We start from the raw sequence: 15,977 nt of genomic DNA, 5'->3' as shown, positions 1-15,977 counted from the left end.
TTTACACTGTCTTGTTAAATATAATGTGTATGAGACTGCATTGTTATTTTGAATATTAAATAAGTAAAAAAAAAAAAACTAATTTTACCCTGAAAATATGTTTGTTCTATTGAGAGTAGAAAATGAGAGAACCAGCTAGATTAGTGAACATTTAGAAAAAGGATAGAGAATATGAACTTGTGAACTTAATAAGTTCAAATTGATAATTTGCAAAACGGCAACTCTGTGACGCACCTGTGTATCCCTCCCATTTGATTCCTACAGAAAGTTCCACACATTTCTATTTTCACGGCTGTTGACTCTGAAACGGAAATTTTATATAGAGAGGATGTACATTAGGCCTTATCCAAATGCTAAGCCTAAGCGTGCTACCCAATCACAATTATTGCCCGAATCCATTATCTTTGATGAAATATAGCCCGAAGCAAACATCGCAAGAGTAAAGTTCATAATAATGAACATGTTTGCCTATCATATCACGGACATATACGTCAGGATATATTTATCGTCTTATTTGATCAGTATTCATCATTCCAATTCCTCAGTGCATGTGCTTGTAATCTAATTCTCAGTTAGGGGCTTATTAAGATCAGGTTTTATTGATCTTCCCCATAAATGTCATTCCTCACATTTTTAAATTTAGTTTACTCATCTTTTATTTTCTTTCATGTTTAATCGATAATTTTCATTTAAAATGAAATATCACATAATAAGTTCATAAACCATGGTGGATTATACTATAAAAACATAAATGACATGAAATGTACACGTGTCTACATACATTAGAAAAATCAATCAATTGTCAAAAAACTATTATTATTATTACTAATGTCAACAAAAGTACATAACATAACAAGAGACAAACAGTAAACTAAGCTTATCAGAAAGCAAAACAGTAAAACAGAGAGCAGGCACCTGGCCAAATGAAAATGAAAATAAAAATGTAAAACATAACCTCTCATTCTACCCATTCAATACACTCTTGCTGGTCAGTGGTGGAGCCAGAATTTCAATTTAGGGTGAGGGTGGGAATATTATTTTCTGGTAGTTAATACAATTTCAATTTGGCTACACATCACTGCAACACCAAACGACAGCTACAAATAGCGAGGGAATGTAGATATGAAGTAACAATGTGCTGTCTATTACGATTTCCTGTGATGATATAATATATTTTGTTTCCATATTTTAAGAATTATAGTTCCGTTGAAGGCGTGTCATGAAATACCACGGTTACATAGTTACGTAGCTCCTTGTGCATCGTCCATTAAAATGCTGCGCTGACCTATTTAATAGACATTTACGAGATCATTATAGTTGCAAACAACATGTTGAAATTAAACTAACTAAAATATCTACGCAAGTAATTAAATATCTTTCGATGACAGATTCCATTTTATCGATGGTTAAAACAAGGTTAATAGCACAATTTAGGAAGACATCAACTACTGTAATTGTATTTAAAGTTCCTACGTTATTTTACAAAGGTATCATATTTTGTTAATTGAAAATAAAACATTTCTTCGGTGACAGGAAAGCACTCGACTTCGGACGATGGCAGAGGTTCATGAAACGGTGGAAGTTTTACGCAGAAACGGAGGTATGTTATATTAAATAATATGGGTGGTATTCTCGAAAGCGGACTAACTTTAGTCCATGGTTTAATCCACCAACTCATTATGGAATGCCAAGTGTCCATATGAATATTTTTTCTAATAATTTAATCTGTTACTAAATTAAAATAAAATGTACATAACACGATATTTACTTGGGTAATATCCCAAAGTCTCTTTATCCCCCCCCCCCATAATTGACACATATTCAGCTATGGTGCCCCCACCTGTGAAAACGTGGGTGCAGTCTATGAAAAACGACCAAAGTGTGTAACTCGTTTGGGATATATTAAAACAAATAAACAAATAGGTGGATGTTAAGTATGTACAATGTTGAGTACATCCCATAAGATCAGAAAACAATCACGACTTTTTTTTCGTCTCAATGGTCTTTTGTTTGTTTTTTCATTTTATGTTGGGGCGTCGGTTTAGATTTTGGTAAGGGGTGGTTTTGTCAGGCCGAAGACAGGGATGGGTTAGTTTTTTTTCCTCGTAATTTCAGAATCCAATCGATTGTACAACTCCAATGAAAAGCGATGGCCCATTGCCATGCCCCCTAGCTCTCTTCTCCCATTCTGAATATGCATGACCCCCTCTCCTTCCATCATCCTCAAGATGTATAGACGCCCTTGAATATTTGATATTGAATAGTACCAGCAACCTCTTGATAACTCCAGATCGTGAAACAGTGCCTAACTCGGAGCTTGTACCTGGTGACGTCATCATCATCCCGACCAATGGCTGTAGTCTAACCTGTGACGCAGTACTTCTCTCGGGCAACTGCATCGTCAATGAAAGTATGCTCACAGGTAAGTGTGAAGCATTATATTGGCCACAATTTTAATGAATGTTAAAGATAAAGGTGAGTTCTGGTAATGCGATTGTATTGTGAAAGAAAAGGTGTGGAATTGATCAGAAAAAGTTGATCATGCACTGCAAGGTTCTGGAGTCATCAAAATCATAGTAAATTTGGCCCAGTCTTGGTAAAGTATCAACCACTGTACACAGAAAGATGTATATGGGACTACACAAATGGTGTCGGGGCTAGCTTACCTTGATTTCCTTATCTTTCTATGCTCATTACTCAGCCAGTATTCATTTTCTTCCAAAATGGTTTGGCACATGACATTGATTTGTAATCTTGAACATTTAGTGTAAGTTTCGTTTGAATATGTGAGAATTCATTTTCTTTTTTTAACCAGAACTCAAGTTTATCTTTAAGATCGAACACAAAGTTAGCCTGGCACTATCAATTTATGTTAGGCCATTTTAGCCACCATAATCATATTTCGAAATTGGCCTGTTATGGGTTCAAATTTAATGATTGAATAACTCCATAATGTCGGATAAGGAGAATCGGTTAACGTACATGTACTAAGTTTTTCGCATAAAATGGCGCCATACAAGATTGGACGATCACCCTTTTACATTAAAATTAAACGCAATGGTATAACACGAGGTAAGAAATAATCAGTCTCCCATCCTCTTCTCTCTCTCTCTCTCTCTCTCTCTCTCTTCCACCCTCTCTCCCTCTCCTCTTTTTCTTCTTCGTCCCCTACGTGATTCTCCTTTTTTTAATTCCCTTGTTACATTCAGACCAAACCAGCCATTTTCTTTCAATATGTGGATACGCTCTAACGCTTTTTGATAGTTACTACGCTCTTTATATCTTCTTCAATCATTTGTTTTTTTCTTCATTTCATTTTTCTAACAAACTTAAGGGTTAAATCAGTCGAGAGAAACTGCACTAACTTGTTTTTTCTCTAAGGACTTGGAGTTGGTTTATTAAAGCTCGACTGAAAATCGGCGGTTATTTTGTTTTACATTTGAGATGACTGATGACCACAAATACGTGTTTGCATGATTTTCATACCAAGTTCCAATTTATTATATTAAAAAAAGACGGGAAAGCATCCGACCCTGTTTGGATCCCATCTTGAGACTTGTTAATCATTTTTATTCCTATATCATTTTCGTAACACAGGAGAGAGCGTACCCGTGACAAAGACGCCCCTACCTAATCCCCAGGGTGTTAAAATGATATATTCCATGGACACACATAAAAGACACACTCTCTTCTGCGGCACGAGAGTGATCCAGGTGCGAACTCATGGGGATGAGGTTGTGAAATGCGTTGTTACTCAAACAGGTATATATATATTTTTTTTTGGGGGGGGGGGGGGGGGGGGGGGGGTATGTTTTAATTGTTTTTTATTCTTTAATTTGTTTCATTTGACACACAGATGGCATGTTCGAAGCACAAAATATGAAACAAATCTCATTTTGATCACGAATAGTGGAATTATAGACAACTCTTCTTCAAGTACCGTTGTAAATTTTCTTTTCAATTTATTGAAAACTTATCATGAAGTAAAGAAATATTTTCCTTCGACTTAGGTTTTAAACCCTGCCAAGAATGCACAATGATTTTGTTATACTCTTAACGCCTCGAAACTATACGCTTTCAGTGTGTCTCACTCAATGGCATCTTGCTTTTTAATATGAAATGGGGCAGTTCACTTAACATTTGATAACATCAAAATATTCTTAGTTTTAAAAATAGTTTACAGGGAGTATGTTTTGAAAACTAAACTCACGTTTTTTGCCAAACAATTTACCTAGGTTTTTCAACTGCCAAGGGACAACTGGTTAAGTCTATTCTCTACCCGAAGCCTACCGAGATCAAACTATACAGGGATGCACTACTCTTCGTTGGAATACTCACAATAATAGGTACAGAGAGAGAGAGAGAGAGAGAGAGAAAATAAAATTATCTGGGTTTTATTTTGGTGAAAGAAAATTTGATACAAAATATTGGCCATGAAAGAAAGCGTTAGAATAAAACTGGCAAATAGGGTTCAGGTGACTTGGTGTGATGGTTACATCATTTGCGGTTCGAGTCTCGTCACGGCACTAATTATTGTCCTTTAGTATAAAGTTAATCTATATTAGCCACTCTCAACACAGGTGAAGTGATTTTTTAAATAATATTTTAGCCCTCCATTGGCTTTTTTATTGCGTCAAACGAAACCTTTTACAATTCAATGAAATTAAGTCTTTCTTTAACTCCAATAAAACAAAATTCGTTCATATTTCTCTCCTCGATGTTTATACAAGTTAACGTTGAAGTGTAGTAAATTGGCTACAAAAGTACATTTTAGGCGCCTTGAGTATACCCTGGGATGAATATGTGCGCTATAATATTGATGTACCAATTTTTTGTTTTCAAGAGCGAGAGACAGAGAGACAGAGAGAATTTTTTTCGCAAAGATAAGACAGAAAGTGAGGATAAGAGAGGAAATGAAACGGAGAGATGAGAAAGAGAGAAAAAAAAAAAAGATTAAAAAAAAATATATATTAGTTACCCATGACAGCTCGAGCGTTAATACCGCTATTTTTAGTTCGGTTCTTTAGTAAAGTACACTTGGTGCAAACTTTAGAAAGTTTAACTTCCTTGCATTTGGAGGTTGCTGTACTTCCTTGCATTTGGAGGTTGCTGGTCTTAAGAACAACAACCTCCAAATTAAAGGAAGTTTAGCTTTCTAAAATTTGAATCAGTCTGGCATATAATCAATTCTTATGTGAGTTGTGGTATACACCACTCTGCATTTATTACTTAGTGTACTTTCAGTAGCATTTACGTAATACGTAAATGCTACTGAAAGTACACAAAGTAATATAAACAGAGTAGTGGATACCACAACTCACATAAGAATTGATTTTATGCCATTCTGATTTCTTCTAAAACCACGATCTTGTGGCTGAACAGGTTGAACACGGGTGATTCTCCTGTAATAACTTTCATGTTCCCCTGGGACATGTTGTACATGATATACATCAACCCCCAAGATGCCGTTAGTTTAGTATACTTGTTTTTACTCTGTGTTTATTGGAAAGCATGCTATATTTTTTCAGACATTCAGCACATAAAAATATTTCCCATCTTGACCATTAATTGCCCCAGTGAGAAATAAATCTTGCCACTATTCATGCTTGGTTTCTTTTTCTTTACCGTTCACGAATAAATCAAATCAAATCAAAGTTCTAAACTTGTCGCCATAGTGCAATATTTACTTCCGCAACTTCTGCTTTGTCACGCATTGCTTGGCTTTTTTTTTTTTATACCTTTGTTTTCATTTTGTTTCTTTTTAGATTTTTTGAGAGAGCCTGCCAAATTTCCCACGAATAAATAGCGATGTGCATTGTGATTATATATTGTTTACTAGTGATTTATCCAACCATACGTTTGTTACCTATTTAAATTCCTCTTTTGTAATATTGCTTTTATATTGGTTATATACCTCATTTTAAGATTCTTTACTAATCCTGTCTTCTGATTGGTTGAAAATGAGAGTCATGTTCTTAACCATGCCCGCTAATTGAAATTCATAGTCATTTTTCCCGGCTCTACCGGTTTATATCCATTTTTCATAGCACTTTTTCCATGGCTGTGAAACGCGTCATTTTGCTGCGATCCCCATTTTGGTTTACGTGTTACCGTATAAGTTTCTTTTGTGCGATGACCGATGCGCAATACCGTTAACGGTGTTTGAGTGCAATTCGATTTTGGTCGCTGCATTCAGGCGACGAATCTACCAATCCACGCAGCACAGTCTGTGTAAATATGTTGCGAATTTGTGAATTTATAAAGTTACTGTTCATGTTCTACTGTTCTACTGGAGCACAGCTTGTTGGTGATATCATCCTGTACAAAAGTTACTGTTCGTGTAAACGTGTTTGGTATTCCCTGTTCTACTGGAGCACAGCTTGTTGGATTTCATACTGTACACAAGTTATTGTTGGTGTTAATATTCATGACTTCAAAGAGATGGAAACCTAAATGGGTGAGTCAACATTTTCCTTTTTTTCGGTATATAAAATATATATTGACTGCTTTTAATATTCGAGGCATAGTTGTTTCTATAGGGTCTCGGGAAACTCACAACCTGCTATGACCCCGCGGCGCAAGCGCCTTGGGGTCATAGCAGGTTGTGAGTTTCCCTTGACCCTATAGAAACCACTATGCCTCTCAAAGCAGTCAATATATCCTTATTATTGTATTTCAGTAAATTTATTCTATTTGATTTGATTTGATATGCTTAACTTTTTTAAAGTATCTATATGAACATCTGCTTTAAATTCCTGAATACCCATATACCATGAATACAAATTTGGATTTTATTATTTTAATTTAACATGGATTTTTGTCAGTGATTATCTTTTTAAAATTTTCTTCCCTTTGCTCAATTTCAAAGCTATCATCGGGTTTATCTACACGGCGGTCATAATGACGCTTCAGGGGGTAAGAACTTACAATAAATACTTAGATTTATAGGAAGGGAGTCTGAGAGTTGAAACCGGGACTTCTCGTACCCCCGAACCAAAATCGTCATTATCTTTCTTTACTCCCCTACCCAACCAAAATAATCATTGATTCCAGCAGCGGAGAAGAAGATAAAGAAAGGGGGTAATATTTGATAAATGGTAAAGGTTACACATGTTAAAAATATAAATGATATCTGGTGAAAAGATTTTTTAGAAGTTTCGGACCTTATCCGATACAGTTATTGTTTTGTGAGCAGGGGAAAATAAAGAAGTGTACTTAGGACAAGGCCTTTTTTTATGTGTGTCTTTTTTTTTTTTTTGGGGGGGGGGGGGAGGGGGAGTGTGGGGGGGGGGGGATAATGCCTACAGAATGTCGAATGTGCAAAGCAACCAGTCAAACCTTGTGATATGAATATGTAGGCTTCATATGGTAAGAGCTTTAAAAAGTGTTTAATAGCTACATGAAAATAAGGGCTTTTAGACTACTCTTTTCATGACATTTGCAGAAAATAACAATCTTTAAAACTGGAAATCTGCATGGTAGGAGTCATGGTTTATGAAGGGTTACTCACCTCGGACTATGCTAAATATGTATTCATTCTTATATAATTCATTTGTCTTATACATTTCCTTCTTCTAAGGCAAGTGCCTCCAAAACGATTATCCACGCTATCGACATACTGTCGATCGCCGTGCCCCCAGCACTCCCCGCTGTCTTAACCATCGGTATGGTGTTCGCCCAATTTCGGCTAAAAAAAGAAGGCATCTACTGCATCAGCCCTCAGCGAATCAACTTATGTGGGACTGTAGATGTTGTTTGCTTCGACAAGGTTTGCTTTTATTATTATAATAATCATTATTATCATTTTATTTAAATTTTTATTTATTTATTTATTTTATTATTATCATTATTATTATTATCATTATTATTATTATTTTATTTATTTATTTATTTATTTATTTATTTATTATTATTATTATTTTTTTTTTGGGGGGGGGGGGGGGGAGGTGGCACATCCCGCCTTTGTCCCCATGTTAAAACTCAATGTGCCATACATGCACTAAGTTCATACAACCAGAAGTACAAAATAATTGTACATCTGCACCCCTCTTATTTCAGACTAAAGAAACCCTCGCTCTTTTGTCTCTTTTTGTTGGGGGGGGGGGGGGTGGTGGTTAGAATATGTTATATTGTACCCCCCTCCCCCCACATCAGACTATCATTGTTTAAAGTGTACCATCAGTAAAATGTCTGTTAGAGATTTTTATAAAGACAATATCGGAATTTCCTTGTATATAATCTTAATCTTTCATAGAAGTGGGTGTAATATATTCTCCGAAGTCGCCACTATTTTTCTATCTCTCTCTCCTTTTCTCTTTCATTCTCATTCTCTCCGTAATCCCCACCCTCTTCCGGTTCCCATCTCATCACAAACCCTCTTGTCACAATCTCTCTTCCTCCCTCTCATCCTTTTTCCAGACGGGAACACTTACTGAAGATGGGCTTGATCTTTTAGGAGTGCAAGCTGCTTCAAAAGGAAGGTATTAAAATCATGCGGTTCAAATTTAATTTATTATTTTGTGTGGTTTTGTGTGTGCGGTTTATTTCCAAGAATTTCAAATGCAGAGAAAAACTTGTACACGTTTTTATAAAGTGAATTAATGTGCGACAGAGGCAAGAAAAGTATTTTTTTGTACAGGTTGAACTATGAATACAGTTACCAATGGGAAACTCTTCTCATAGGAAAGCAAGAATGTGGTCATTGTAGGCAGGTGGTCGTGAAGACCGGTTTGTCTGTACTTGTTGTCTAGATAAAATGTAGTATATATGTTATATAGTTTACGTTAAAGCATATGTCTTTGTTATTGACTTGTTAGGGTTATGTTGCCTGTAGACTGAAAATCAAGTTTCAAGAAGTAAATGTTGCTAAAAAAAATCGACAGGCTTAGCGACTATATATTTTTACTCTCTATAGCTTCAGCCCGATGGTAGCCGATGCCAAGTCGCTCTTCTCCGAGCCCGTCTCCGTTGCTATGGCAACCTGTCACGAGCTAATGGAGGTGGATGGAGAAATAACGGGGGATCCCCTTGATATCAAAATGTTTGACGCGACAAGTTGGGTAGGTAGCATTTGAGATTCATGCCGATTCGTTTTAAACTTTATTGACCAGCATTTTATGAACATTTTCTCCATCGCAGACGATTCTTTTCATCTGCTAAGATGATTTGGGTTTTCTGTTGTACGCGGTAAGCCTACATTTTGAATTCTTTCATCAATATCCGACTTCAGACACATTTGTTTAGAAAATCCTTGCAAAAATGTGTCCTAAATGACACCCTCTTTAACATTATGATAAAATTTAAGTGAATTTTGCCATCAAATTTGTGGAACTCCTAACACTTTAAAGGGACTTTAACCCTGTAAAAGTGACAAGTAAAAGAAGACTTTCTTTAATAAGGGGCAGAACCATTGACCCCGTTTAGAAAAGTTTCATGAAGTCAAAAGAGAAGCCCCTGATGAAAGGTCATGTTAGAATGCAAAGTGCGTTTTTTCATAAACGCAAACGATTGCTTTTGCAAATTAAGCAGCCCCCCCCCCCCAGCCCCTTTTTTTAATAACTATTTTCTCGAACCAGAACCGTTCTTTTAAAAGAGTTGTAAACGTAATCCAGCTAACAGTGGAAGTTACAAACTGATTCAGCCAAGGACGCAGGCTCGAAGCTGAGTCACGTCTTTCGGATGGTGACGTTTAAAGGTCGGTCCCCAGACGTAAATAATCAAATCTAATTGATACACGTCTGTAAAAACCCAATACACACACGGACAAAGGAACGCACACATTGAAGACAACAAATATAACAATTTCTAACAAGAATTTCACCAACGTTTCAGCGGTTGGTTTCTCTTGATCTTGATTTTTTAAAGTAAAACCCCTTGGCCCGATTTCACAAAGGAGGTTTGTCGACAAACCTAGGTTTGGCGGGCCCTTGAAATTGGCGACCAATCCTGCGTGCGTACATAATTAGCATATCAATGAATATTTATAGAATACGTATTCGTAATGTAACCCATATTCTCATATCATGTCAGTCATGGTCCTGTTCCTATACATGTTTATATATATTTTCATCCCTACAACAGACCCTGGATCTCGGTGAGAAGGCGAGTAGCCGGCTACCAGGTGCGATGGCGATTGCGAAGACCGGTTCATCGGACCACATCGGAGCAAAGGGCACTCTTGATGAAAAACAGGTCAGAAGATGTTTTTTCTTTAAATTACTTAAATCTCCGGCTGTTGCTTCTATTTGACTATTTGATTAAGGTGCTAGAGTTTTGGTAGGAGACATAGGTGTCAGCATGGTCAGTTGTGAATGTTCTCATTCTTCTTATTCCATGCATTTTAAAACAGCAATATAGTACACTGGGAAATGCGTTAGTTGACTCGAGGCTAGAGCTAATTTAAAAAGAAAATCATGAAAAAGAGGTACACAGATGTTACGACCGCGAAATCTTTCTTTTCATACGTATGTTAACACAATAACAGTCAATTTTCCCTTGTCTTCATTAATGCATCTCATATGGTGGCCCAGACGGGTCGTCGCGTATTATAAACTTTGCTGTGAAATTCGCGACAAAATATGCGACAAGTTGCATATTTTTTCGCATATTTCAGAACAAAGTTCATGATACGCTATGTCCCTTCTGGGCCACCATAATCTCAGAATTATTATTAATAGGGCAACCTAAAAAGGTGCAAATTGCATAGCGTTACAATCTTTACGTTGCTATTATTACCGTTATGTTTATATACCCTTTACACGTCAGATAACATTAATCAAACTAGTTAAACAGCATGCATGTTACAAATATGACTATTGGTATGGCAGGAAGATTGATCTAAGCTTCACTAGGAGTAGTAGCCCCACAATACGTACATTAAACTTTGTCTTTTCGTCTTTTCACAGGAGTTAACCGAAATTGCGACGTTAAAGATATTTCCTTTCGCGTCGGCTCTTCAGACCATGTGTGTCATTGCCATGGATACAGTGACCCGGAAGACATATGCCCTTGCGAAGGGGTCACCAGAAAAGATTTCCAAGCTCTCACAAAAAGACACAGGTAACGAGAATAACATGACCCTCCCACCCGCACTCCCTTCACGTTTACTAGGAGGTCCAACAAGATCGAAAATACGCCTACAGTAAAGGTTAAGTTGAGTTCTGGAAAACAATGTAAATGACGTCTTACAGTATAGCCAACCTTAAATGTAACCCTAAACATAACCTAAAACACAATTGAAACCCTAACACTAAACATATTCTTTGGACGAATTAAAACCCGGAACAACTGTTTATGGGGGATATGTAGGATTGGAGCTGTTAAATTGTTAGCCCATCATCCCTATTTATTGAGGACGCAGACTTGGTCAAACATACACTGTAACAAAACAAATCACAATGTCGTCACAGTTTGTGAATGTAAATTTATCTTAATGAGAAGGATTTCTGAAAAAAAGGAAATTTTGCTGAATTATCAAAGAAGTGTTCCATTAAATGCAATATCTCGTATCTTCTTCTTATTTTTGAATAGTGCCACTCGACTTCCAAGACGTTTTAGATGGATTCACAAAACAGGGCTTGAGGTTAATTGCATTGGCATGGAAACCCATCGATATCAACCCAGACGATCCCAATGAACTTTCAAGGATCCAAAGGTAAGTAAAACTATAAAATTATCATCATTATTTTCGTCGTTAGGTTCGTAACCGAATTTAGTACCACTATCATTATTATTTTTATAATCATTGTTTCATTATCATCCCCATTGTCATCATCCTTGGCATCGGCATCATCACGGTCATTATCTTAATAAAAAAACACCATACTTTTTCTCATCATCATCATCATCATGATGTGGTGCGTTCTTCCTTTTCCTCCTCCTTCTTCACCTGCTTCTCCTCCTCCTTCTCACCCTACACCTCCTTAAACCCTCCACCGTTCCTCCCGATCATCATCATCATCATCATCATCATCAGTATGTGGTCCTCAAATGTATATACTTTGGCAAATTGCTAACCGAGTCTGGGTAATTTAACTAATGCCCGAACAAAATGATGTGTATTATTTGTTTTATAAGATTATGTTTTATTTGTTTTATAACATGATTTTACTAACGACCGGTCATTATAAAAAATACGTGTTAAGCGAAATAAATGCCTGGTCACGTGTACGCTCTCAACCAATCATTTAATTTGGATCCACATCATCATCTTATAAGTACTTCTTTCTTATGACTTTCGTCATTATCATCTCGAAGTGTAAGGTCAGCTGATATCAATGTTGTAATGCCGTTTGTTTATGGGATGTCGATGGAGTTACAACTGTTTCTGTTCGACTATGTCAGAAGCTGTTTTGAACAGAATTTTCTATATCTAAATTCCATTTGTATTTTATCGTCTGGCATGTATGTAGAGATATAGTGGAGTGCGATCTGGAATTCGCTGGTCTCCTGATAATGCAAAACAAACTGAAACCTGCTACGACTCCCGCCATTACTGAACTCAATGAAGCCAATATTAGAACCATCATGGTGACAGGTAATTTCAATCAAATATTACTTTATTCCCCCTCCCCTTTTTTTTTAAAACCGACCCTTACCATTATTTTACTCTTTTTTTTAAACCGAATATCATCATGATGGTAATTGTGCCTACTGTCAGTTTTGCATCTCCTTCTTCTTGTTCTCTTTCGTCTTTGTCTCTCACTCTCTCCCTCTTTCTGTCTCTTTCTCGGTCTGTCCCTCTATCTGTCTCTCTGTCCCTGTCTCCCTCTCTGTCTCTCCTCACAATATCTTTCTCCTTCTATTCGATCTTGTATATTATTTATATTATTATATATTGTTTGTCTGCTTGGTTTTGAATGTGATAATGACTGTCCATGACTTTCCATCCTTTGGGGCATACTTTCTGCTATAGGAGACAACATCTTCACAGCGATCAACGTGGGGCGGGAATGCGGCATGGTTCGACCAGGGGCAACCATCATGCGCGTCGAAGCCGGGCCTCCCCACGACCACTTAAAGGCCAAACTCGTCATTACACCTCTGGTCGATGACGTGCAGAGAGACGTCGATAATAATTGCGATACAAATGGGGTGAGAATAATTCAGGAATTGTTTTGATTTTGTTTTAGTCTGCCTCTTGTGTAATCTTAAAAAGTGATGGTACTTGATACAATTCACCTTCTCAGTAGGTTTTTTTTTATTATTTTGGAATAGTTATTATTGTATGTTTTAATGTTATTAATAAATATGTTTGATGTTATTTTAATACATTTTAAAGCCTTCTTCAATAAACAATGTGTTTTCACAAATAACTTTTTCATTCTACTGAAAGTAAAACCACTGCATGAAATATTTGTGACGCATTTCTTTGCAGTAATGACTTCTATTATTTACTGCTTCATGCACGACTACTTCTTCTACCACTACTACTACTACTACTACTACTACTACTACTACTACCACCACCTCTACCACCACCACCATCACCACCACTGCTTCTACTACTACTACTACTACTACTACTACTACTACTACTACTACCCCCACCACCAATACTACTACTTCTACTACTACTACTACTACTACTACTACCACTACTACCACCACCACCACCACTACTACTACCACCACCACCACCACTACTACTACTTCTACTACTACTACTATTACTACTACTACCACCACCACCACTACTACTACTTCTACTACGACGACTACTACTACCACTACTACCACCACCACCACCACTACTACTACTACTACTACTACGACTACTACTACTACTACTACTATTACTACCACCACCACCAATACTACTACTTCTACTACTACTACTACTACTACTACTACTACCACTACTACCACCACCACCACCACTACTACTACTACTACCACCACTACTACTACTATTACTACCACCACCACCAATACTACTACTACTACTACTACTACTACTACCACTACTACCACCACCACCACCACTACTACTACTTCTACAACTACTACTATTACTACTACTACCACCACCACCACTACTACTACTTCTACTACGACTACTACTACCACTACTACTACCACTACAACCACCACCATCACCACTACTACTACTTCTACTACTACTACTATTACTACTACTACCACCACCACCACTACTACTACTTCTACTACGACGACGACTACTACTAACACTACTGCCACCACCACCACCACCACTTCTTCTACTACCCATACTTCTACTACTATTACTACTACTACTACTATTACTATACTGTTGCTACTACAATTGCTATTACTATCATTACTACGAACAAATCCACCACCTCTTCTTATCGTTTTCCTATAATTCTAGACGATGAAAGAAGATAAAGTGCTCATTTCCCAGCAGGGAGAAGAGAGCCCATTGATAGCCTGTGACGGTACAACCTTCGGCATCATTCGAGATCATTACCCCCAAATAATGCCAAAGGTAATAATAATCATTATGATCATAATTATATCAATAATGATGATAATACAATAATAATGATATTACTTGTAGTGATAATAATAATATACTATACTTATAAAGCACATATCACAGATAATATGTCGCTATGCGCTGTAATAGAGAGAAGGAAAGGGAAAGAAAAAACTAGAAGAGAGTGGGACACGCTCACCATACTTCTTGAAGTCACTAGTGAAATTTAAAGTTTCATTTAAAAAAAGTTTTAAGTCGTTGTTGAGGTAAATTGGTCTTCATATACTAGGAATAGACTTTCATTGAAGATACACATAAATTGACGTGAAGCCAATCAAACCGGTCGGACAGAAAGAAAAACAAATCAAAGTATCTGTATAAAATATTTAATTAGAAACGAAAATAAAATTAACAATAATGTGCATTTCTTTTTGACAATCTAAAGCTAATCGTTATGCTGAAAACTCCTCATAATGTTTTTCCATCCATTTAAAATTAAACCCCCAAAATATAGCATTGAATTCCAAGAAATGCGTCAGAGATACATCATTACCACCCGTATCATCTGAGCGTCCAATCAATGTACATGTTAATATGTCAATTTGATAGATGTTCACAAAGAGGATGACAAAAGTTTCCCCAAGTTGAAAAGAGTTCAAACTATTAAACTACATTTTGCGAATGACATATCTGATCAACCGATTTAGCGTGCCGTGTGCGCGGTCGTAACCTCTCAAATCTTATTATGTCATCAATATTGTTTGGACATAGACATGCTTGTCGTTCTTGAATATGGACTCAAGAATTGTGAAGAATTTTATCACGGTACTTCAACCTTTATTTAAAGATTTTATTTTCCAAAATTTTTTAATTCACACAGATCGCAGCGCAGGGTGTAATATTCGCCAGGATGTCCCCTGACCAAAAGTCACAGCTGGTCGAAACGCTCCAGTCACTGGGTCTATCTGTTGGCATGTGTGGAGATGGTGCAAATGATTGCGGTGCTCTCAAACAAGCCATGTCGGCATAGCTCTCTCAGAAGCCGAGGCATCCGTAGCGGCTCCGTTCACATCTAAGACGGCAACAATCAGCTGTATCCCGACAGTCATAAAGTAAGTTGCTAACTTCAGTTGATTGGACGTTTTGTTAACACAATGTTTATGTTCAATAAGTTCTTAAAGTTTGAAGTTGAATCATTTACGTATAAAAGAAAAAAAATGGAATTTGAATTCAATACAATTTTGAGAAAAATAGAGGGTCAAATTTTCGTCAAAAAAATGCCTTTTTGATCAGTAAATACATGCATATGTATCCCGACAGTCATAAAGTAAGTTGCTAACTTCAGTCGATTGTAATTTTTTTAACAATGTTTAGAATTGAATTAGAATTGAATTTATTCATTTACGGTAAAAACTTACATCTAAAAAGACTGCTTTTCAGCAAGTCCGTGTTTACGTCCAATAACTTCTTAAAGTTTGAAGTTTAATTATTTATGTTTAAAAAAAAATGAAATTTGAAC

General features: G+C 36.7%; 1 protein-coding gene across 1 annotated transcript in view; it reads left to right on the top strand.

The window, feature by feature from the left end:
• Positions 1 to 15,977, top strand: part of LOC754229 (probable cation-transporting ATPase 13A3) — a 40,608-nt gene that overhangs the window by 16,762 nt on the left and 7,869 nt on the right. The window contains 16 exon segments of the mRNA XM_030979274.1: positions 1,534 to 1,600; positions 2,291 to 2,422; positions 3,598 to 3,762; positions 4,236 to 4,346; positions 6,869 to 6,915; positions 7,580 to 7,768; positions 8,419 to 8,480; positions 8,915 to 9,059; positions 10,081 to 10,191; positions 10,905 to 11,058; positions 11,530 to 11,653; positions 12,411 to 12,535; positions 12,914 to 13,092; positions 14,351 to 14,467; positions 15,339 to 15,468; positions 15,471 to 15,570. Of these exon segments, the coding sequence (XP_030835134.1) occupies positions 1,534 to 1,600; positions 2,291 to 2,422; positions 3,598 to 3,762; positions 4,236 to 4,346; positions 6,869 to 6,915; positions 7,580 to 7,768; positions 8,419 to 8,480; positions 8,915 to 9,059; positions 10,081 to 10,191; positions 10,905 to 11,058; positions 11,530 to 11,653; positions 12,411 to 12,535; positions 12,914 to 13,092; positions 14,351 to 14,467; positions 15,339 to 15,468; positions 15,471 to 15,570 (1,958 nt within the window).

The sequence above is a fragment of the Strongylocentrotus purpuratus genome, unplaced genomic scaffold, assembly GCF_000002235.5.
Source record: "Strongylocentrotus purpuratus isolate Spur 01 unplaced genomic scaffold, Spur_5.0 spur5_contig_816, whole genome shotgun sequence".
NCBI lineage: Eukaryota > Metazoa > Echinodermata > Echinoidea > Camarodonta > Strongylocentrotidae > Strongylocentrotus > Strongylocentrotus purpuratus.
This window is presented reverse-complemented; position numbering and strand designations above follow the sequence as displayed.